At 33.8% G+C, this 16,332-nt stretch overlaps 3 protein-coding genes across 4 annotated transcripts; all 3 read right to left on the bottom strand.

Annotated features, from left to right (window-relative positions):
• Positions 1 to 167: 167 nt before the first annotated feature.
• Positions 168 to 3,611, bottom strand: LOC149493050 (FAD/NAD(P)-binding oxidoreductase). Its single transcript, XM_089726998.1, has 5 exons — positions 2,942 to 3,611; positions 1,575 to 1,674; positions 1,351 to 1,446; positions 1,190 to 1,270; positions 168 to 448 (listed from the first exon to the last, which is right to left on the bottom strand). Exons 1-5 carry the CDS (start codon positions 3,508 to 3,510, stop codon positions 386 to 388), a joined length of 909 nt encoding a protein of 302 aa, XP_089583124.1. The 5' UTR covers positions 3,511 to 3,611; the 3' UTR covers positions 168 to 385.
• A 1,582-nt stretch (positions 3,612 to 5,193) lies between these two features.
• Positions 5,194 to 9,306, bottom strand: LOC149493049 (ATP synthase subunit beta, mitochondrial). The gene is made up of 9 exons (XM_089715337.1): positions 8,758 to 9,306; positions 7,878 to 7,953; positions 7,700 to 7,788; positions 7,414 to 7,531; positions 7,226 to 7,329; positions 6,980 to 7,138; positions 6,661 to 6,885; positions 6,260 to 6,571; positions 5,194 to 5,629 (listed from the first exon to the last, which is right to left on the bottom strand). Exons 1-9 carry the CDS (start codon positions 9,247 to 9,249, stop codon positions 5,519 to 5,521), a joined length of 1,686 nt encoding a protein of 561 aa, XP_089571463.1. The 5' UTR covers positions 9,250 to 9,306; the 3' UTR covers positions 5,194 to 5,518.
• A 1,159-nt stretch (positions 9,307 to 10,465) lies between these two features.
• Positions 10,466 to 14,814, bottom strand: LOC149493048 (protein DETOXIFICATION 16-like). 2 transcript variants are annotated; one of them, XM_089726555.1, is made up of 8 exons: positions 14,439 to 14,814; positions 12,936 to 13,480; positions 12,761 to 12,847; positions 12,576 to 12,632; positions 12,217 to 12,455; positions 11,947 to 12,065; positions 11,772 to 11,858; positions 10,466 to 10,668 (listed from the first exon to the last, which is right to left on the bottom strand). In XM_089726555.1, exons 1-8 carry the CDS (start codon positions 14,703 to 14,705, stop codon positions 10,624 to 10,626), a joined length of 1,446 nt encoding a protein of 481 aa, XP_089582681.1. In that variant the 5' UTR covers positions 14,706 to 14,814; the 3' UTR covers positions 10,466 to 10,623. The 2 variants fall into 2 exon arrangements, with proteins under 2 accessions (XP_089582681.1, XP_089582682.1); XM_089726556.1 differs by having other exon boundaries at positions 12,936 to 13,476; positions 14,439 to 14,577.
• Positions 14,815 to 16,332: the final 1,518 nt, after the last annotated feature.

Here is a 16,332-nt window from a genome sequence, read left to right as displayed (position 1 = left end):
AGAACAACATTTCAAGTATATATTTTTTAAAAGAAGCTAAAACTAACGTGCTGAATATTTAGTCAGCAATATCTCATTTTTATAAGCGGGAAATTTTTTATACTTCGAACTAGTTGTATATGATAATGAAGTCGCGTAGTTTGCAATCTCGCTGAACTGTTCCTCTGTTCAGTTAAAACTGAGAGTATGAATCTTATAATTTAGCTTCCAGAAGCAGTCTAATGTGACAATTCAACATAGGAATATGATCTCTAAAATCCAAAACTGGTTTTATTAGCCTGAGTGATACATTCATCCTCCGGAGTGGGAACAAAAGAATCATTACAATTGTCGATCAAGAAGAAATACTATTACTACAACAATGTGAACCTCATTCATAAATATCTCAGAAGTTCTTTAGAATTTTATCACCCGATACTCCATCTGCTACAAGAATTGATGTCACTTCCTGCAAAGAGCGGTTGATAACACATTAATATTAATCCTTGCTGGCAGCACTTATTGATTAGATTATAGTAGCCACTTATGGCTAACTTTTCAAATGGTTATATAGGCACTGTATGTTCCTTGCGTAAAGAGCAATCCAAACTTCCTTTAGGGAGGATGAAAACAAAAAATAAGGCCAATTGACCTTCGAAAGTAACTAGTCAGATGATCTTTGGTAAAAGCCAATCAAAACTCATGGTTGATAGACACTCTTTTCAAAGATGCGACTCACCAGTTAATCATCTTGTATTGCATTATAAACTAGTTGGATATTGTCAGAATTAACCTACAGGGTCATAAGCTTCTAAACCTTACCAGAAAAGTTGATGACTCAAAAGTTGACGACTCACAGGGGAGGGATATCTATTGATTCTGTTCTAGTACCATAAAAAAAAATGAACTTTATTTTGTGGATCCTCCACAATTTCTAACTGTATGAAGGGGAAGAGACTGATGATCTATTGCAAGTTTTTATTTTGCAGGTCTAGTTTACTAGTTAATATGCAATGCGAAAAGGTACGTGACATGATACAATAGATATGTGGTCTTGACAAGACAAATCTTTCAGTACAACCAATGTCTACTAAAATAACCAACATTTGCTTTCAAGTATCAATTTGTAAACGGATTGAATGCCTTGGTTGGATTTCAAGATAAAATGCAATCAGTGAAAAATAATAGGTAAACAATTGCAATAACAAACCTCAGCCATCTGTTTCTGCCCACAGAGCACAGCACCGGTGGCCACGGGGCTATTGATTTGCTTGGCTCTGGCAAAAGCAGCCTAGGAAGAGCAATAGTGTTAAGAGGTGATAATTTGGTTCTTAATTATTAATAACCTTAGCACATGTATGAACAAACTACCTGAACGTAGCCAGTTTCGCCTGTCCAACTATCATCTGGCTGCGATAATACCGGCACAACCTTTACACCAGAAGCTTCCCAATCTCTAAACCTATCCTATAGGAGGGACAAGAAAAAGAAAGCTTTAAGCCTAGCTGCATTCAATATTAGCAGACGGAATTCTCTAAATTGTTAATACCAAAAAATGAAGGTAAAAATGCTATAATTAATGAAAACAATTAAACCTGGTAAGCCATTCTCTTGAGGTTTCTTGCCCCATAATACAGCCTCACGTCAGATCTTCTATCTGCACTAAACCCTGACTCAATGAGAGATCGAATTGGACTGCAAGTGAGAAATATGTCATCAGGAAATGACCTCAAAAATAACCTCTCTTAAGTAAATAGTGCCACTTCTAAATTTTTTAAGGAAAAGAAATTGTAAAATTATGGTATAATGGACAACATAACTTGTCCATCGTATCACTACAATTGTACAATTAAGCTATTAAGCCATGTAAAGGCTGCAATGGAGTTCAATAAAGCAAATTTAGGGTCTAAGAAAAGAAACAAAATCAAAGATTAGAAACTCATCCAAACAAAGAGAAGGAAAACAATAAAAAGTCCTTCAATCTCAAGAAAGTACCAAAAAGGTTGATACTCACTCTAGTAATCTGTCAAAAAGGGTGGTACCATCAAATTGTTTTATTCTATTTGAAGAAAATAATTACTTATGCTTTTCTATATGATTCTGGCAATTTCAGTACCTTCCGAAATTGTTTGTCCCATATTATGATATCCTTCAAAGGTCCTAAACTTATGCCACAAACTGAATTTGTATAGCGAGCCCAAAGGTACTGAGAAAGTGAACCATCAGAAACAGTGTTCTGTATAACGCTTCCCAACTCTCTTCAGGATACCATTCAGTTAATGATTTTTGGCGTCCATGTGAAAATAATTGTGAAATATAACTTTTAGCCAAATGCAAACCAATAATTTTCTTAACTCAGAACTGAAGGAACGGCTTTGCACAAGAGAAAACCATAAGGGCTTTATTCAGCTTATCCCTAACAACATCAACAATTCCAGATGTCCCAGTCTCAGCAGACACCACCAATAAAATCCAAACTGTGTACTAATGATATTACTACTAACGATCATAATGAGAAACCAACATCAATTATTGGTTTTTTAATGAACATTATGCGACAAGAGCCGTAAGTAAGGCAATCTTTCAAGTTTTAACAAAGTTTTAGGCTTCTTGTCTTAAGGAACTGAAGTAGAACCTCTACAACCTCTAGATTCTTCATTTGCCTTCAACTGAATATTTCAGTTGTTCTTAAGAGCACTAGTCTACCTGCATGACTCCAGCTTCAAAATAAAAGACATAAACCTAATGTCTTCCAGACTTTCTGCTCAATTCCTCTTTAGTAAAATTTTCAACACAATTTAGTATTATGTCAGAGAATTAACTCCCATGATCTTGGCAAGTCTATCAATCGAAAACCACATCCAATTTTGTCTCGACACTAAAGCACTTCCTTTGAAATCCCAAGATTGGCTTTTAAAATCAATTAGATTCAAAGCAAAACAAAAGAAGTTGAAGTTCGTACCTAATTCCAGATCCAGTGGCGAAAATCAGGACCGTAGAATACTTTTCCGGCGGCTCAATGAGATCAATTTCAAAACCTCTCCCCATGGCTTGTGTCAATTCGACTACATCTCCTTTCTTGAGACCGCATAAAAGCTCAGCGGTAGAGCCAGCAACAGTTTTCACTAAGAATTCAAACGCGCCTTTCGCGGCGGCATACGATGGCGGAGAAGCTATAGCAAGGAACGACGGCTTCTCAACGTCAGGGATACGCAGCTGAAGGTACTGCCCAGCGCGAGTGTGAGACGCGACGAGGTCGGAAGAGTCAGAGACGTCAATAGTAACGTGGAAGAGGGACTCGGCTGCAGGTTCGATCTCGGCGAGTGGGGCTTGAGACCAGAGAGTAGTGTCTTGTCGAACAGCAGCGGCGACTGAGGCTACGCGCCGTCTGCGATGGCGATTGAGGTGTAAGGATAGGTTGCGGGGAGTCAGCCGGCGTACGATAGACATGGGAAGGAGGGGAAGACTACGGTGCGCATGGGGGAGAGAGGGTGAGAGAGAGAGAGGAGAAGGACGGAGGGTAAGAGACATGGCTTTGATTTTTCGTTTTTGAAGGGTATTTGTGAAAGAAGCAGTCGTTGGGTCTTAGGCGTTGGCGGCGCTGAAGGAAAGTACTGTAGCCATGTAAGGAGGGTGGTGATGACATGGCGTTAGATAAAAGGCCCGTAGAGGAGGTCCACGTGGCATAATTGTGGGTGATCCTGTAGATTTGCAGGTTAATTTAGCATTAGACATTGTGGAGTCTTCCAACAGATTAAGGATCCATCCTCTCTCCTAACGCTGTAACAAAATATGCCAACCAGACATGATTGGTTGGTACTTTCGCTAATACGAGTAGTAAAAGTTATTGAGTTTGAATTTGAGTTATTTAGATCACAATAGTTTTTATTAATCTAGTGAATTCAATTTGAAGATAGACATTCAGTCATTTCGGTTAACCGTTTACCGAATTTGCATTTATCAATTTATTAATTGAATATTTATTGTTTACCGATCGATTTAAATATTTACTGAATTTACTGTTTATTGATTTACCATTTACCGACTGTTTTACCAAATTAAATAATTTACCATGTAAGAATTGACTTAAACAAAAAAAAAAACAAAACACATTGTTTTGAGTAAATCGGTATATCGGAAATTTCAAATTTTTTGATTATTTACCCAATTATTTACCGTTTATTGAATTTTCTCTGGTGAATTTATCGACTGTTTACCATTTACCGAATAACTTTGGTTATAAATCAATAATTGCTGAAGTTGTCTACCCTTAGTTCAATTTGGGAAGTTAAAGGAGAACTACCTATATCATGTAACCTATCATATTCATTATATTATTTTAGCTAATTGAACCCCTAATGAATAACAAAAAAAAAAAAAAAAGAAAATAAGAGAAAAATGAAATAATAATGAAATTTTACTTTTTTTTTTTTCATTTGAAAAAAGGAAAAAGATAATGAGGCCTTCCAAAAGTTTCTCTCTTAATTGTAGAGAATATGAAAAAATTGTAACAATTGTACCAATAATAAAATGGTGAGAATAAATTCTTCAGAAAAGGTACTTTTATGGTCCTCATATTTTTCTTATCATTTTCTCCATTTCATTTTCAGAAGAAAAAAAAACTATAATACAAAGTCTAACCTATTGAATACTCTGAACTTATAGACTTGTTATAGTTTCACTTTAAAATAATTTTTATACCCCATCATCATTGATTTATAGATTTATTTGCAATTGTGGTTAAGTAAATTAGGATTCAAACAACAAATTAGAGCACCTAAACTTGCCCACATTTTTGCAATTGCAATATAAGCATCAAGCACTACATTATAGGACCCTGAACTTATGGAATTGAACTGTTCAAATGATGTAGTTTTATTACTAGTTAAAAGGGTTTAAAAATTTGCCAGTCCAAGTATTTAGCCAGTAAGTTTTAAATCACTGCACCTTTAAATTACTTGCAATTCAAAAATTTCCACTTAACCCTAAAAATTTTATCTTACCAAACGCCACCTTACCACTTAGAATTTCAATCCTTCTTATGCTTTAAACATTAGCATAATTAGAAGAAATGAAAATGTAGTTTCAACCATTCATATTGAATGCTGTTCTAGAAAACAAAAACAGGAGTTAGTAAAGCTGTAATAAACAATTTTCAGTTTGGCGATGATGATCATTTGTTGCATTGACAGAAAACAGAAATTACAGGCCGACTTAAAAACAACTGCAGTCAGAAGCGATTCAAAGTGTCGATTGTGACATTTCATGTTCTCAAGGTCTAGGGAAAAATATACATGTCCGCCTTCCTTTTTTCCCCTTATTAAATAACAAGAAAAAAAGCGGGGCTTGGCAGGACAGTCCCCAGTTCTATACCTCTTTCACACTCTGCGAAAAACATTAAAACAGAGATAATCCGACATATTTAATCTCAAAAAATCAATATCCTGTTGCTGGCATCACCAACATTACCTAAATTATTTTTCATTTTCGCAATAATCAGAACAAGGGAACAAAAGACACAGGAAAAAAGAGGTTTTATCTAAGCGTTCTCCTTAGCAATCTTCTCTGCCTTAGCAATGACCTCTTCGATGCCTCCAACCATGTAAAATGATTGTTCTGGAAGGTCATCGTATTTTCCGTCCAATACACCCTGCCAAAATCCAAATCAAAGTCATTAATGAATCAAAGTCACAAGAATGCCATGAAACAAGTGAACAAATATTAAATGCAAGTATCACAAAACATAAGCTGTTATACAACAGATAACAAATACTAATTTGGAAGATTCTACCATCATGACAGTCAAATCTCTTCAACTAGATTTGAAAAACTGAAAATGAGTAAAATCAATCAATCAAAGATAGTCTAAGCTAACATCTCAAACACACTCTTAAAGTATTCTTAAAGGTAGCAGCAATACAAGTTAATGTTCAATGTCATAGTCTTGGTTTATACTTCCCACAAGACGGGAAACATAAACAGCACAACTTCTAACAATATCCTCTAAAAAGCTTGATTCTAAAGAAAGTTAGAAGTTACACACAGACACACATATATATATGGATTACTATTGTACATGATCAGGCCAGTGATCAGTTTAAGAATTCCCTGATTCACTACTTAATTCGACGTATAAATAGAGATCTTCTAAAAACTTTCACCCCCATATACAGTATGAAAAGAAAACTTATAACGGAATAAAGCAAAATTATCAATCAATGAACATATGCAAGATATGTGCTTTTCTATATCTGTTAAGAGAGATGGAGGAAGTAAGTACCTGGAAGCTTGTTATGCTCTCTTTCAACTCTACGTATTTACCAGGGGCACCAGTGAAAACTTCTGCAACATGGAAAGGCTGGCTCAAGAACCTCTGGATTTTACGAGCTCGGGCAACTGTCAACTTGTCATCTTCACTGAGCTCATCCATTCCCAAAATAGCAATAATATCTTGCAGATTCTTGTAGTTCTGAAGAACCTTCTGCACTCCACGAGCAGTATTATAATGTTCCTCACCCAAAATATGAGGAGAAAGCATACGAGATGTAGAATCGAGGGGGTCCACAGCTGGATAGATACCCAGCTCAGAAATCTGCTCCACAAACACGCAAATAAGTAAAAATAGTTAATAAAAGCAGCATCGACTACATGACATCATTTTAGATATCAGCGTGATCATACCTGTCGTGACAACACAGTTGTGGCATCCAAGTGAGCAAAAGTTGTAGCAGGTGCTGGATCAGTCAAGTCATCAGCAGGCACATAAATAGCTTGGACTGAAGTGATGGAACCTTTCTTGGTAGTTGTGATACGCTCTTGGAGACCTCCAAGATCGGTAGCCAAAGTTGGTTGGTAACCCACAGCAGATGGGATACGACCAAGCAAAGCAGACACCTCTGAGTTAGCCTGCAAGTAAAATGGAGCACAAAAAACTTGAAACATCAGAATAGTAGAATGCCATGCGAAAGTCAATGCAAAAATCTATTGACAGGCAAATAACCTGGGTAAAGCGGAAAATATTATCAATGAAGAGAAGCACATCTTGCCCCTCAGCATCGCGGAAGTGTTCTGCAACAGTAAGCCCTGTTAGACCAACACGAGCACGAGCACCAGGAGGCTCATTCATTTGACCGTAGACAAGAGCACATTTGCTCTCAGCCTAATACAAACCAACAAAAGAAAGTAAGATAATTTGATGTCAGACACATAAACTTCATAAAGAATGTGACCTCTGAGTTGTATTGACCTGTTTATCCCCTAGCTTAATGACACCACTCTCAATCATTTCCCTGTACAAGTCATTACCCTCACGGGTACGCTCTCCAACACCAGCAAACACTGAGAAACCACCTGATTACAAGAACCAAATACTATTCAAAAAAAGAAGAACAGCAGCAGATTAGAACACAATAAAATTGCCACATAGTAACCAACCATGGGCTTTTGCAACATTGTTGATAAGTTCCATGATAAGCACGGTTTTTCCTACACCAGCACCACCAAACAGCCCAATCTTTCCTCCTCTTTGATATGGTGCAAGGAGATCAACAACCTACAGGTTCCAGAGGAAAGAAAAAATAATAAATTTTGGATCTATATATAAATATAACTAAAACTATTAATAGATGACATGTATCCTTATTTTAGGAGTGGGAATCAGGAGGGAAGCAGCACCCCATCAAATTTAATTTCTGCATCAAGTTGCAAATACTTTGAATACCTTGATACCAGTTACGAGGATCTGTTGCTCAGTGGCTTGCTCAACAAAAGCAGGAGCTTCTCTGTGGATAGGCAAGAAGTGAGCGGTCTCTAATGGAACAAAAAAATACAATTGTCAGTAATTTTAAATCAACATACAATCCAAGAAATTGCTCAATTAGAGAGTTTAGATTTCTTACTGATATCTCCCTTCTCGTCGATTGGTTCTCCAATAACATTGATAATACGACCAAGAGTAGCCCTTCCCACAGGCACCTAAGCAAATCAAAAATAATATATATATATATATATCAACTTCAAAGATGCAGGATTGGACAGGAATAAAGCCTATGATTTAGGAACGTCTTGATAATATATTATCCCAACAAGTTGATTTACAATAAATGCCAAATAAAATTAGAGCCTCAGACGGAAGCCATAAACACCAGATAAAACAATGCCAATCACCATTAAGGAAACAGCATACTGGGCATATCATCTGAGCATCTAATCAACAAATGGCATTATATAAACAAATTTTACAAGTACAGTAACCTGCAAAATGATTACTTTTATAAATCAAATAAGGCATAAATGAAAGTTAAACTCCCTATCATCCAAAAGAAACATTAATTGATAGTAACTAAGTACATCAAAACAGAATAATCCCAAATCATTATCAAATTTATTTAAAATGCAGACAATTACACCGATTTTATAGAGTTGACAAAAATATGTCTGTCGGCAAATCATAAATTGGCAAAATTTTATATTTGATTTCCAATAGAACACAGTAATAAAATAGAAATTCATCTGTTTGACGATTCCCACACGAGAACATTTTGTATCCCAAAACATACACTCTAAGATCATCGCTAAACACGCTATAACTGATTAAAATATTTCATAAAGCTTTATATTATCCCATTCTCAAGGCAAATTAATGATCAGATCTAAAAGTACCAAAGGATTCCCAATTCAAGAGATCAAACAACATAAAAGATCGGACCTTTGTCATCAAATCACAGATTAATCTCCAACCAAATTAAAAACATATGTAAATAAAAGAGAGATACTTACTGTAATAGGAGACCCAGTATTGAGGACGTTCTGACCTCTCACCAAACCTTCAGTTCCATCCATAGCAATAGTCCTGACCATATTCTCACCCAAATGCTGAGCCACCTCCAGCACAAGCCGAATCGAGTGGTCCTGAACCTCCAACGCAGTCAAAATCGGAGGCAGACCTTCACTGAATCTTACATCAACGACGGCACCAATAACCTGACAAACCTGCCCGATCGCACCTTTTCCAGTGAACTCATCGGTTATCTTACCACCACCTTTCTTCGCCTCGGAAACCGGAGGAGGTTGAGGCGGGGCAGCAGCGGCGGCGGCGGTAGTGGCATAGTCAGCCGTGCGGGTAAGGAGGTAACCGTAAGGAGAAGCGCGGCGAGCAGAGCATGGAGATGGTGAAGAAAGCTTCGGATTGGAGTTAGAGAAAGGCGTCTTGGATACAGATCGGCGAGTGGATGATCGGAGGAGAGAGGCTAAGAGTCTGCGCGAAGCCATGGGTTAGGGCTTCGTTAGAAGAGGCAGTAAAAGTGGTGTTAGGGTTTGACGAAACTGAGCTCACACACTATTTGTACACAGCTGAGGTGTAACTTTTTCAGGTTTTACTGTCACTCACTATTACTAGAAAATAGGCATATTCGTTTGTATTTCCATCTCAAAAAAGAATGATACGTGGAAGACTAGAACGACGACGTGTTGAATGTTGTGGGATTGAAACGATGTCGTTTAATATTCTGTATCTATAGATGATTGATGCTTCCAATAACGACACCTGGATACATCGGAGAAATATTTGCAATAACGGCGTCGTTTTCGGTGGAGAATCACTATGAAAAGACCATTTTAAGAATCTGGTGATTTGTAGTTCCGATAAATTAGGTAACGAAGAGTCAACGCTGCTAAAACTGAAGAGCCTTTGTCTCATGAAACGACAACGTTTACTTTTTTTTTTTTTTTTTTATTAAAATTGCTGAGTTAGTGAGTTGTATGAATTAGTCAGACAAGATTAACGAAAGATTATGAGATAGAATAGGCGCACGCGAAGATTTTATTCATAAGAAAATTTGTTAGAATTATTTTTTTTTAAATTAAAGAATTCAATCAATGAGAAAAAAAAAAAAAATTGTTATAACATCTAGAATAAGCTAATTCAACCAGATCGTGTAATTAGGTCAATCTATCTCCACATGTTGCTGACAAATCCAATAATCATAATATCAAGGTAATTTAGTGAATTATGATAGAACATAATATAATACAATTAAAATTATTTTTACTGTTTGATTATTTTACTTTGTACTCCCTTAGTTCACAAATATAAGTTGTTTAAAATTATTGAATAATGATTAATAAAATAATTGATTCTCTTAAATTACTCTTTTCATTCCACCCAAATTACCATTTTTAAGGTTTTTCTTATTCTACATTAGATGTCATTTTTAAAATTCAAGAAAAAATTTGTTATATTTTTACCCTTTTTTTACCCTTATTTATTGAATCATAATTACAGAGTATAGTGTTAGAAAATTAGTAAAAGGGTGTTGAGGTCATTTGAAATGTAACTTTTACGAAATCAAAATAAACTAATCATTTTCTTGGTCTTAGTGAAAAACTAAAAATTGATAATTTGAACGGAACACACAGGGAACATGATAAAATATTCATCAAATTGTATTTAAAATAGAGATAATTATTAGTTTAATATAAATATAGGTAAACTCGAAAAAAAAAATTATTATTAGATATTCTTAAAATGACTTATATTTTCAGATATAAGAATTTCTAAAAGGAATTATACTGATAAAAAAGGAAGTATATCTATATGACTTAGCATTAATAAATTATTTATATCAGTCACTGCCAGTTTAAATGTCAATCACCGCAAGTTTTTCCAACTCTACTCATGGCTTTTGCTGCCTGCAAAAGAGAAATATTAGATTAAATGAAAATGTCAAATTATTTTTACACGTATCCTGAAACCATCTTGAAAATGGGAGTCGCCAATATTTTCATTTCCATTTACTAACAAAGCCGAATCTAAAGTTAAAGGGTTAAAAAAGAAATTTCAAAAGTTAGGAGGTCAAATAAAAAAAAGGAAAAATGTTCAATTTGCACTTTAAATTTAGGCCAACTGTACAAAAAAACTCAAGAACGAAATTTTGAATTAAAAAACCCACGAACTTGTATTTTATTGTCACTTAGCTCAAATTTTCACTAAGGATTGATGCGTGTATAACACGCTGTCAACGATAAGAAATAAATGATTTAAAAATTATTTTTGTCTAGTAAATAGTAATAGCAACATCTTTTTAATCAAAATAACAAAAATTTAAACTAAAATCCCTAAATCTATCATATGCAGAATGAATTCTATGGAGTTGGAGAAGGAAAGCGAGAGAGTAGAAGAAAGATACGGTAGAAACCAGTCTTTAAATTTTTTTTCCTCTAAATGCATTGTACCAATCTTTAAATTTTTTCCCAATTTAATTTCGTACAAACTTGCAATTAGCCGCTGACGGTTAATCTAAAGTTTTAGCTAGAAAGTTTATCATGTTTTACCTCTCAAAATCTAGCAAAGAGACGTATGTTCTCAAAGCTTATAGTCACCTTCTTTCAAGTTATAAAATTAGCTTTCAATAGCTTTAATTTAAGTTTGTTTTCTACGCGAGCTAACCTAGTGAAAATTTGGGCTAAGTGACAATAAAATGTCAAGTTGGTGGATTTTTTTTATACTTTTGGCCTAACTTTAGGTGTAATTGAACATGTTTTTCTAAAAAAATAAATAATTTTAATCTAGGTGCGACAATCTCCACCTTTACTTTGGTATCTACTAATTACTGAATTGTTCACATCTTAATTCAAAAGATAAGAAATTTAAATTTTAAAAATATCAATTCCAAGTTATTTTTTTAGATAATTTTTATTATTGTGATTGTAACAAGATGATGTTATAAGTTGAGTTCCATATATTGAATCTATAAAGTTGTATAAGAAAAACAGAGGATAAGAAACTTAATTACCTCTTGTTCCCAATTAGTACATGAATTTACTGTAACAAGTGCCACAACTTGAACTAAAAGCCCACAAATGATTCCCATCCAAAGCCCCTATTCATGACAATATAAAACTAAATCTTACATATGAATTAAATGATTTAAGACAATTTTGATTTGAGTATAGAAAGGATAAACTCACCATGCCTCCAATTTGTAAGCCAAAAGCAAAGAGCAAAGCAGAAGGAATTGCTATAACATAATAAGCCCCAAGGTTGATCCAAGCACATAGATTTTGCCATCCACACCCTCTTGCAGCACCTAATACAATGCAATCAAATTAGTATCCATCGGTTCGTGTAAATCGAACCCAGAAATGTTACTTAGCTATTGCTTTAACCATTTGCGCTCCTAAATCAAATAGATTTATGAGCAAGTATTAGAGTTTATACTCGAGATAAGAAATTAGAACCTGAAAGAACACATTGGAATCCATCTAAGAAATCGGACAATGCTAGCAAAGGCATCATATTAGCAACATAGCTGATTACTGGTTCTTCATTGCTATAGAGCTTTCCCCATACTTGGCGTACCAAAATTGTTGTAATTCCAACTAATGCACCTTCTGAGAGTGATATTATGATCATCACACGCAGAGCTAATCGCGCACGTTGTGCGCGCCCTGCACCCAGTTCGTTTGACACTCTCGTACTGACAGTGAAAGTGTTAATCAACCAAAAATAAATAAATTATTCATAGAAAAATAAATTTTCAGACAAGCAATTTTAGAATATTTGAGATGGAAAAGTGTTTTAGAATTGAGGAACTGACCTTATTGCAGCACCAAGCCCAACAGATATCATATAGACAGTCCAACATGTGTTGAGGCTGCCAAAAACAGGATAACAAGGAACAAGGGCAAATTATAGTTAAAGAATATTCAATTACAATTTATATTTTTTTATTATTGTTGTTATTATCGTTCTTGTAAAAAAAAAAAAAAAAAGAAACTGTACCTTATTGATAGCACTGAAGTCTCTAGTTTGGGATTTGGAAGAAGACCAGACAAAAGAACCACCATATCAAATGACCAATATTCCAAACTAACAAAAATTAATTTATTAAACAATATAAATTAAAAAGAAAAAGAAATAACCTGATGTAAAAAGTTAATAAGCTATAATTAATTACCATATCATGATTGCTGAAGGAATTGCAAGCTTGACAAAGCTAAAAATATCATGCAAAGCTTCTTTTGTAAACCCTGTCCAAGTCTTCATGCAATCTTGAGAAAACTTTATATAAATTGCTAATAAAATCACATTAATCCAATTTGAAATTGTAATTGCTAAGGCAGCTCCTTTAATTCCAAGATTAGACTTAAAAACAAGAACCCAACATAGAAAAATATGTAGCAAAGCTGTGATCCCTGAGCTAATCATCATAGGAAACACATTATTTTGGGTTTGTAGAAATTTATTTAGACATTGGAGAAGCGCGAAGGCGAAAAGGCTAGGTATCATCCACCGGTTATATGTTCCAGCTCCGGTGGATATGTCATGATCTTGCCCTAGAATTATAAAAATGGTGGTTGTGAAATACCAAATGAAGGAAAGGGGAATGCTCATTGTTAGTAGAGTTAGCATTGCCCTTTGTGTGTGAACTCCAAGCAGGTGATATTGTTTAGCACCAAAGGCTTGCCCACATAGTGTCTCCAATGCACTTCCCATTCCTAGCTATAAATAAAAAAAAAAAAAAAAAATTATTTTTAGAGAAAAAAAATGTAATTATGATAATAATCAATGTTTAAGAACCAGATCGGTCAGTAAACCGGTGAAAGTATAGACTCACTAAATTAGAAGATTCAACAGGATTCAATACACTTAATTAAATTTTTATATATAATATTTTCAAATATATTTAATACAATTGAAAATATAGTTTAAAAAAAAACTTTGCTATCAAATAAAAAACAGTCTCAAATTTGACTTCTACAAAAAGAATAAAAAAGATTAGTAAATAATTCTAAACAAAAAGAATAAAACAAGACTAAATTTAATACTAAACAAAAAATTAATTAATTCCCATAAAATAAAATATTATTATTATTCAAATTTGGCTTTAAAATTGGGCAATTTAGTTGTTTTAATTAACAAATTAAAATTTTCAGCTTAGAAATAAAGAGGTTCAAAAACTAAAAAAAAATTAGCAGACCTAATTTTTGAAATGTCCTGATTTTAAATAGGTCCATATTTTAAGAAAACCCCAAATTTAAATCGAACTATACTAACTGCATTCCGGTTTACTGATTTTTACTCAATTTGTACCAGTTTTTGAAGTTGCCGATTTTATTATCCAACCGGATCTGATCATAATCCAATTTCTAGTCGAACCGGTCCATTTAGTCTGATTTTCAGAACAATGATAAAAACACACATGAAATTTACCCTAAGATTTAGTAATTTCTTATTTGATTAAACCATTGATGCACTTCATAAATGACAAACATCTAAACTACTATGAAATAGTAAATTCGATCAAGAGATTCTGTGTGGCAGAAGCCCATCAGGTAGGCCAATGTTTTGTGCAATAGCAACCACACAGTTATGACTCATTAGATTAGATGATGAAGTACATCAATCAAACAACACATACTAATTTCTGGTGAAAAAAGAAGAGAAAAAGATGACTTACCAATACACTAAAACCAGTGACAGAAGCAAAAGAGGTAGCCATGGAAGCACCAGAAAGAGCAAGCTCACCAAGATGACCAACAAACATAAGAGATATAAGTTCTAAGCAATATTGCAGCAAACTAACTGCTATAAGTGGGCCTGCAAGCCACAATTGCTTCTTTGCTTCTTCAATAAAATCCCCTCTCAAACAACAACCTTCTTCTTCTTCTTGGCTACTTGAAATAATTAAAGAAGATCCAAGATCTGATTTTTCTCCTCTTTCCATCCTCTAGTTTGCCTGTTTTTGCCAGCCAATTGATGAATACTAGCAGAAATCAAGAGCATCTTTCTCTTCACCACCTAATATATTATTGTGTAATCATCATACGTATAATAAATTACTCTCTGGGTCCATTTTATTTGCCTATTATTCTTTTTTTGGACATCTCAAAATATTTACAAGGTTTCTAAATTTATATATATGAACAATTATTTTTTTCTATGATAACGTTTACGATCATTCATTAAACGAAAAACTTTTATTAATATTTAATGAGTTAAAGGGTAAAAAATGACAAAATAACTTTTGTTTTGACTAAATTTTTAATTTTCATGTTTTGTCAAACCATGCAAACAAAATGTAACGGAGAAAATACTAACTAATGAGCTGTATATATTCATGGACGATAGGTTTCATCAACAATAGGTTTTTTTATGATTAAATTTAATGAGCCCACAATGATAAGGAGTTTTTTGTTTCTTATATATAAAAGACTCTTCACTAAAAATTAATGATAACTGTTATGATGAGGAGGATTTGAAATCAATACCTTTCATTCTCAAGATTTTCTAAGAGACATAAAAAGATTATTAGACCATAATTGATTGCTTTGGTACTATGAAATACAAAAATTAGTGCCCATTATAAGTTTGTTTTTTCACAAGAAGACAAAAATGTCCCACATGTTAGAAGGAAATTACTGACATTTTAAAATATTATTTGGAAATATTAAAATATCTTGGATGGTTGCCAAATTTATTTTAAAATGTGATTGAGATATTAGAATGCTATTTATTAATTTATTTTAAAAAAATGTTGATCAATTGGAAATGTATACACGTGAGAGCAAATTAAAGTGGGAAACTAAGGTTTCGATTGATTCAAAATGGCTTATTTTCGGGAAGTATACTTTCTAAAATGGACATTTTTAAAGAAATTATTTTTCAAGAAATATAATTTAGATGTGTTTTTATAATTGCTCTGAAACTACAGATTACAATAATATTTATAATATAAATTTAAATATATTTAGATAATATAATAAATTGATAAATCCATTGCAGTTAATTAGAGGAATGTTCTTTCTTTCAAAAAAAAAAAAAAAAAAAAGTAGGGAGTGCAATTTCACTAGCTATCTCTAAGAGACTCACTGTCCTTGTGTGAGGTAAGTTTGATGATCTAATTTTCGGTAGGTAAATTTGATAATGTAGAACAAAAAAAGGCACTTGATGTACTTCTCGGGAATTGACACTTTCATAGCCTATTTATCTCCGACCAAATATTTTTAATTTTTTTTTCTTTTAATTCCACATTCCTCTTATTTGTCTCTTTTTTCATACTGTGATTTATAGAAAACGGGAAGTTAATTTTTCATCAAACGGTCAATGTGACATCCTACCGAGTCGAGTCTTTGCATTGAGTCGAGTCTTGCATTGAGTTGAGTCGAGTTGAACCAAACCCGGTTGGGGTAGAATGGGTTTATTAGTGGACTTACTTGATTGAGAGAAAAAGAGCAAAGTGTAAGGATTAGGATTTAATGGCATTAAAAGAACAAGCTTGGGTATTAAGTTATAGCCTTTTGACAATTGAGGTATCATTTAGTAAGTTTCCATCATTTATCTTGATTTTGTGA

The sequence above is a fragment of the Jatropha curcas genome, chromosome 10 (assembly GCF_041381405.1).
Source record: "Jatropha curcas cultivar XTBG-Jc1 chromosome 10, XTBG_Jcur_1.0, whole genome shotgun sequence".
Taxonomy (NCBI): domain Eukaryota; kingdom Viridiplantae; phylum Streptophyta; class Magnoliopsida; order Malpighiales; family Euphorbiaceae; genus Jatropha; species Jatropha curcas.
This window is presented reverse-complemented; position numbering and strand designations above follow the sequence as displayed.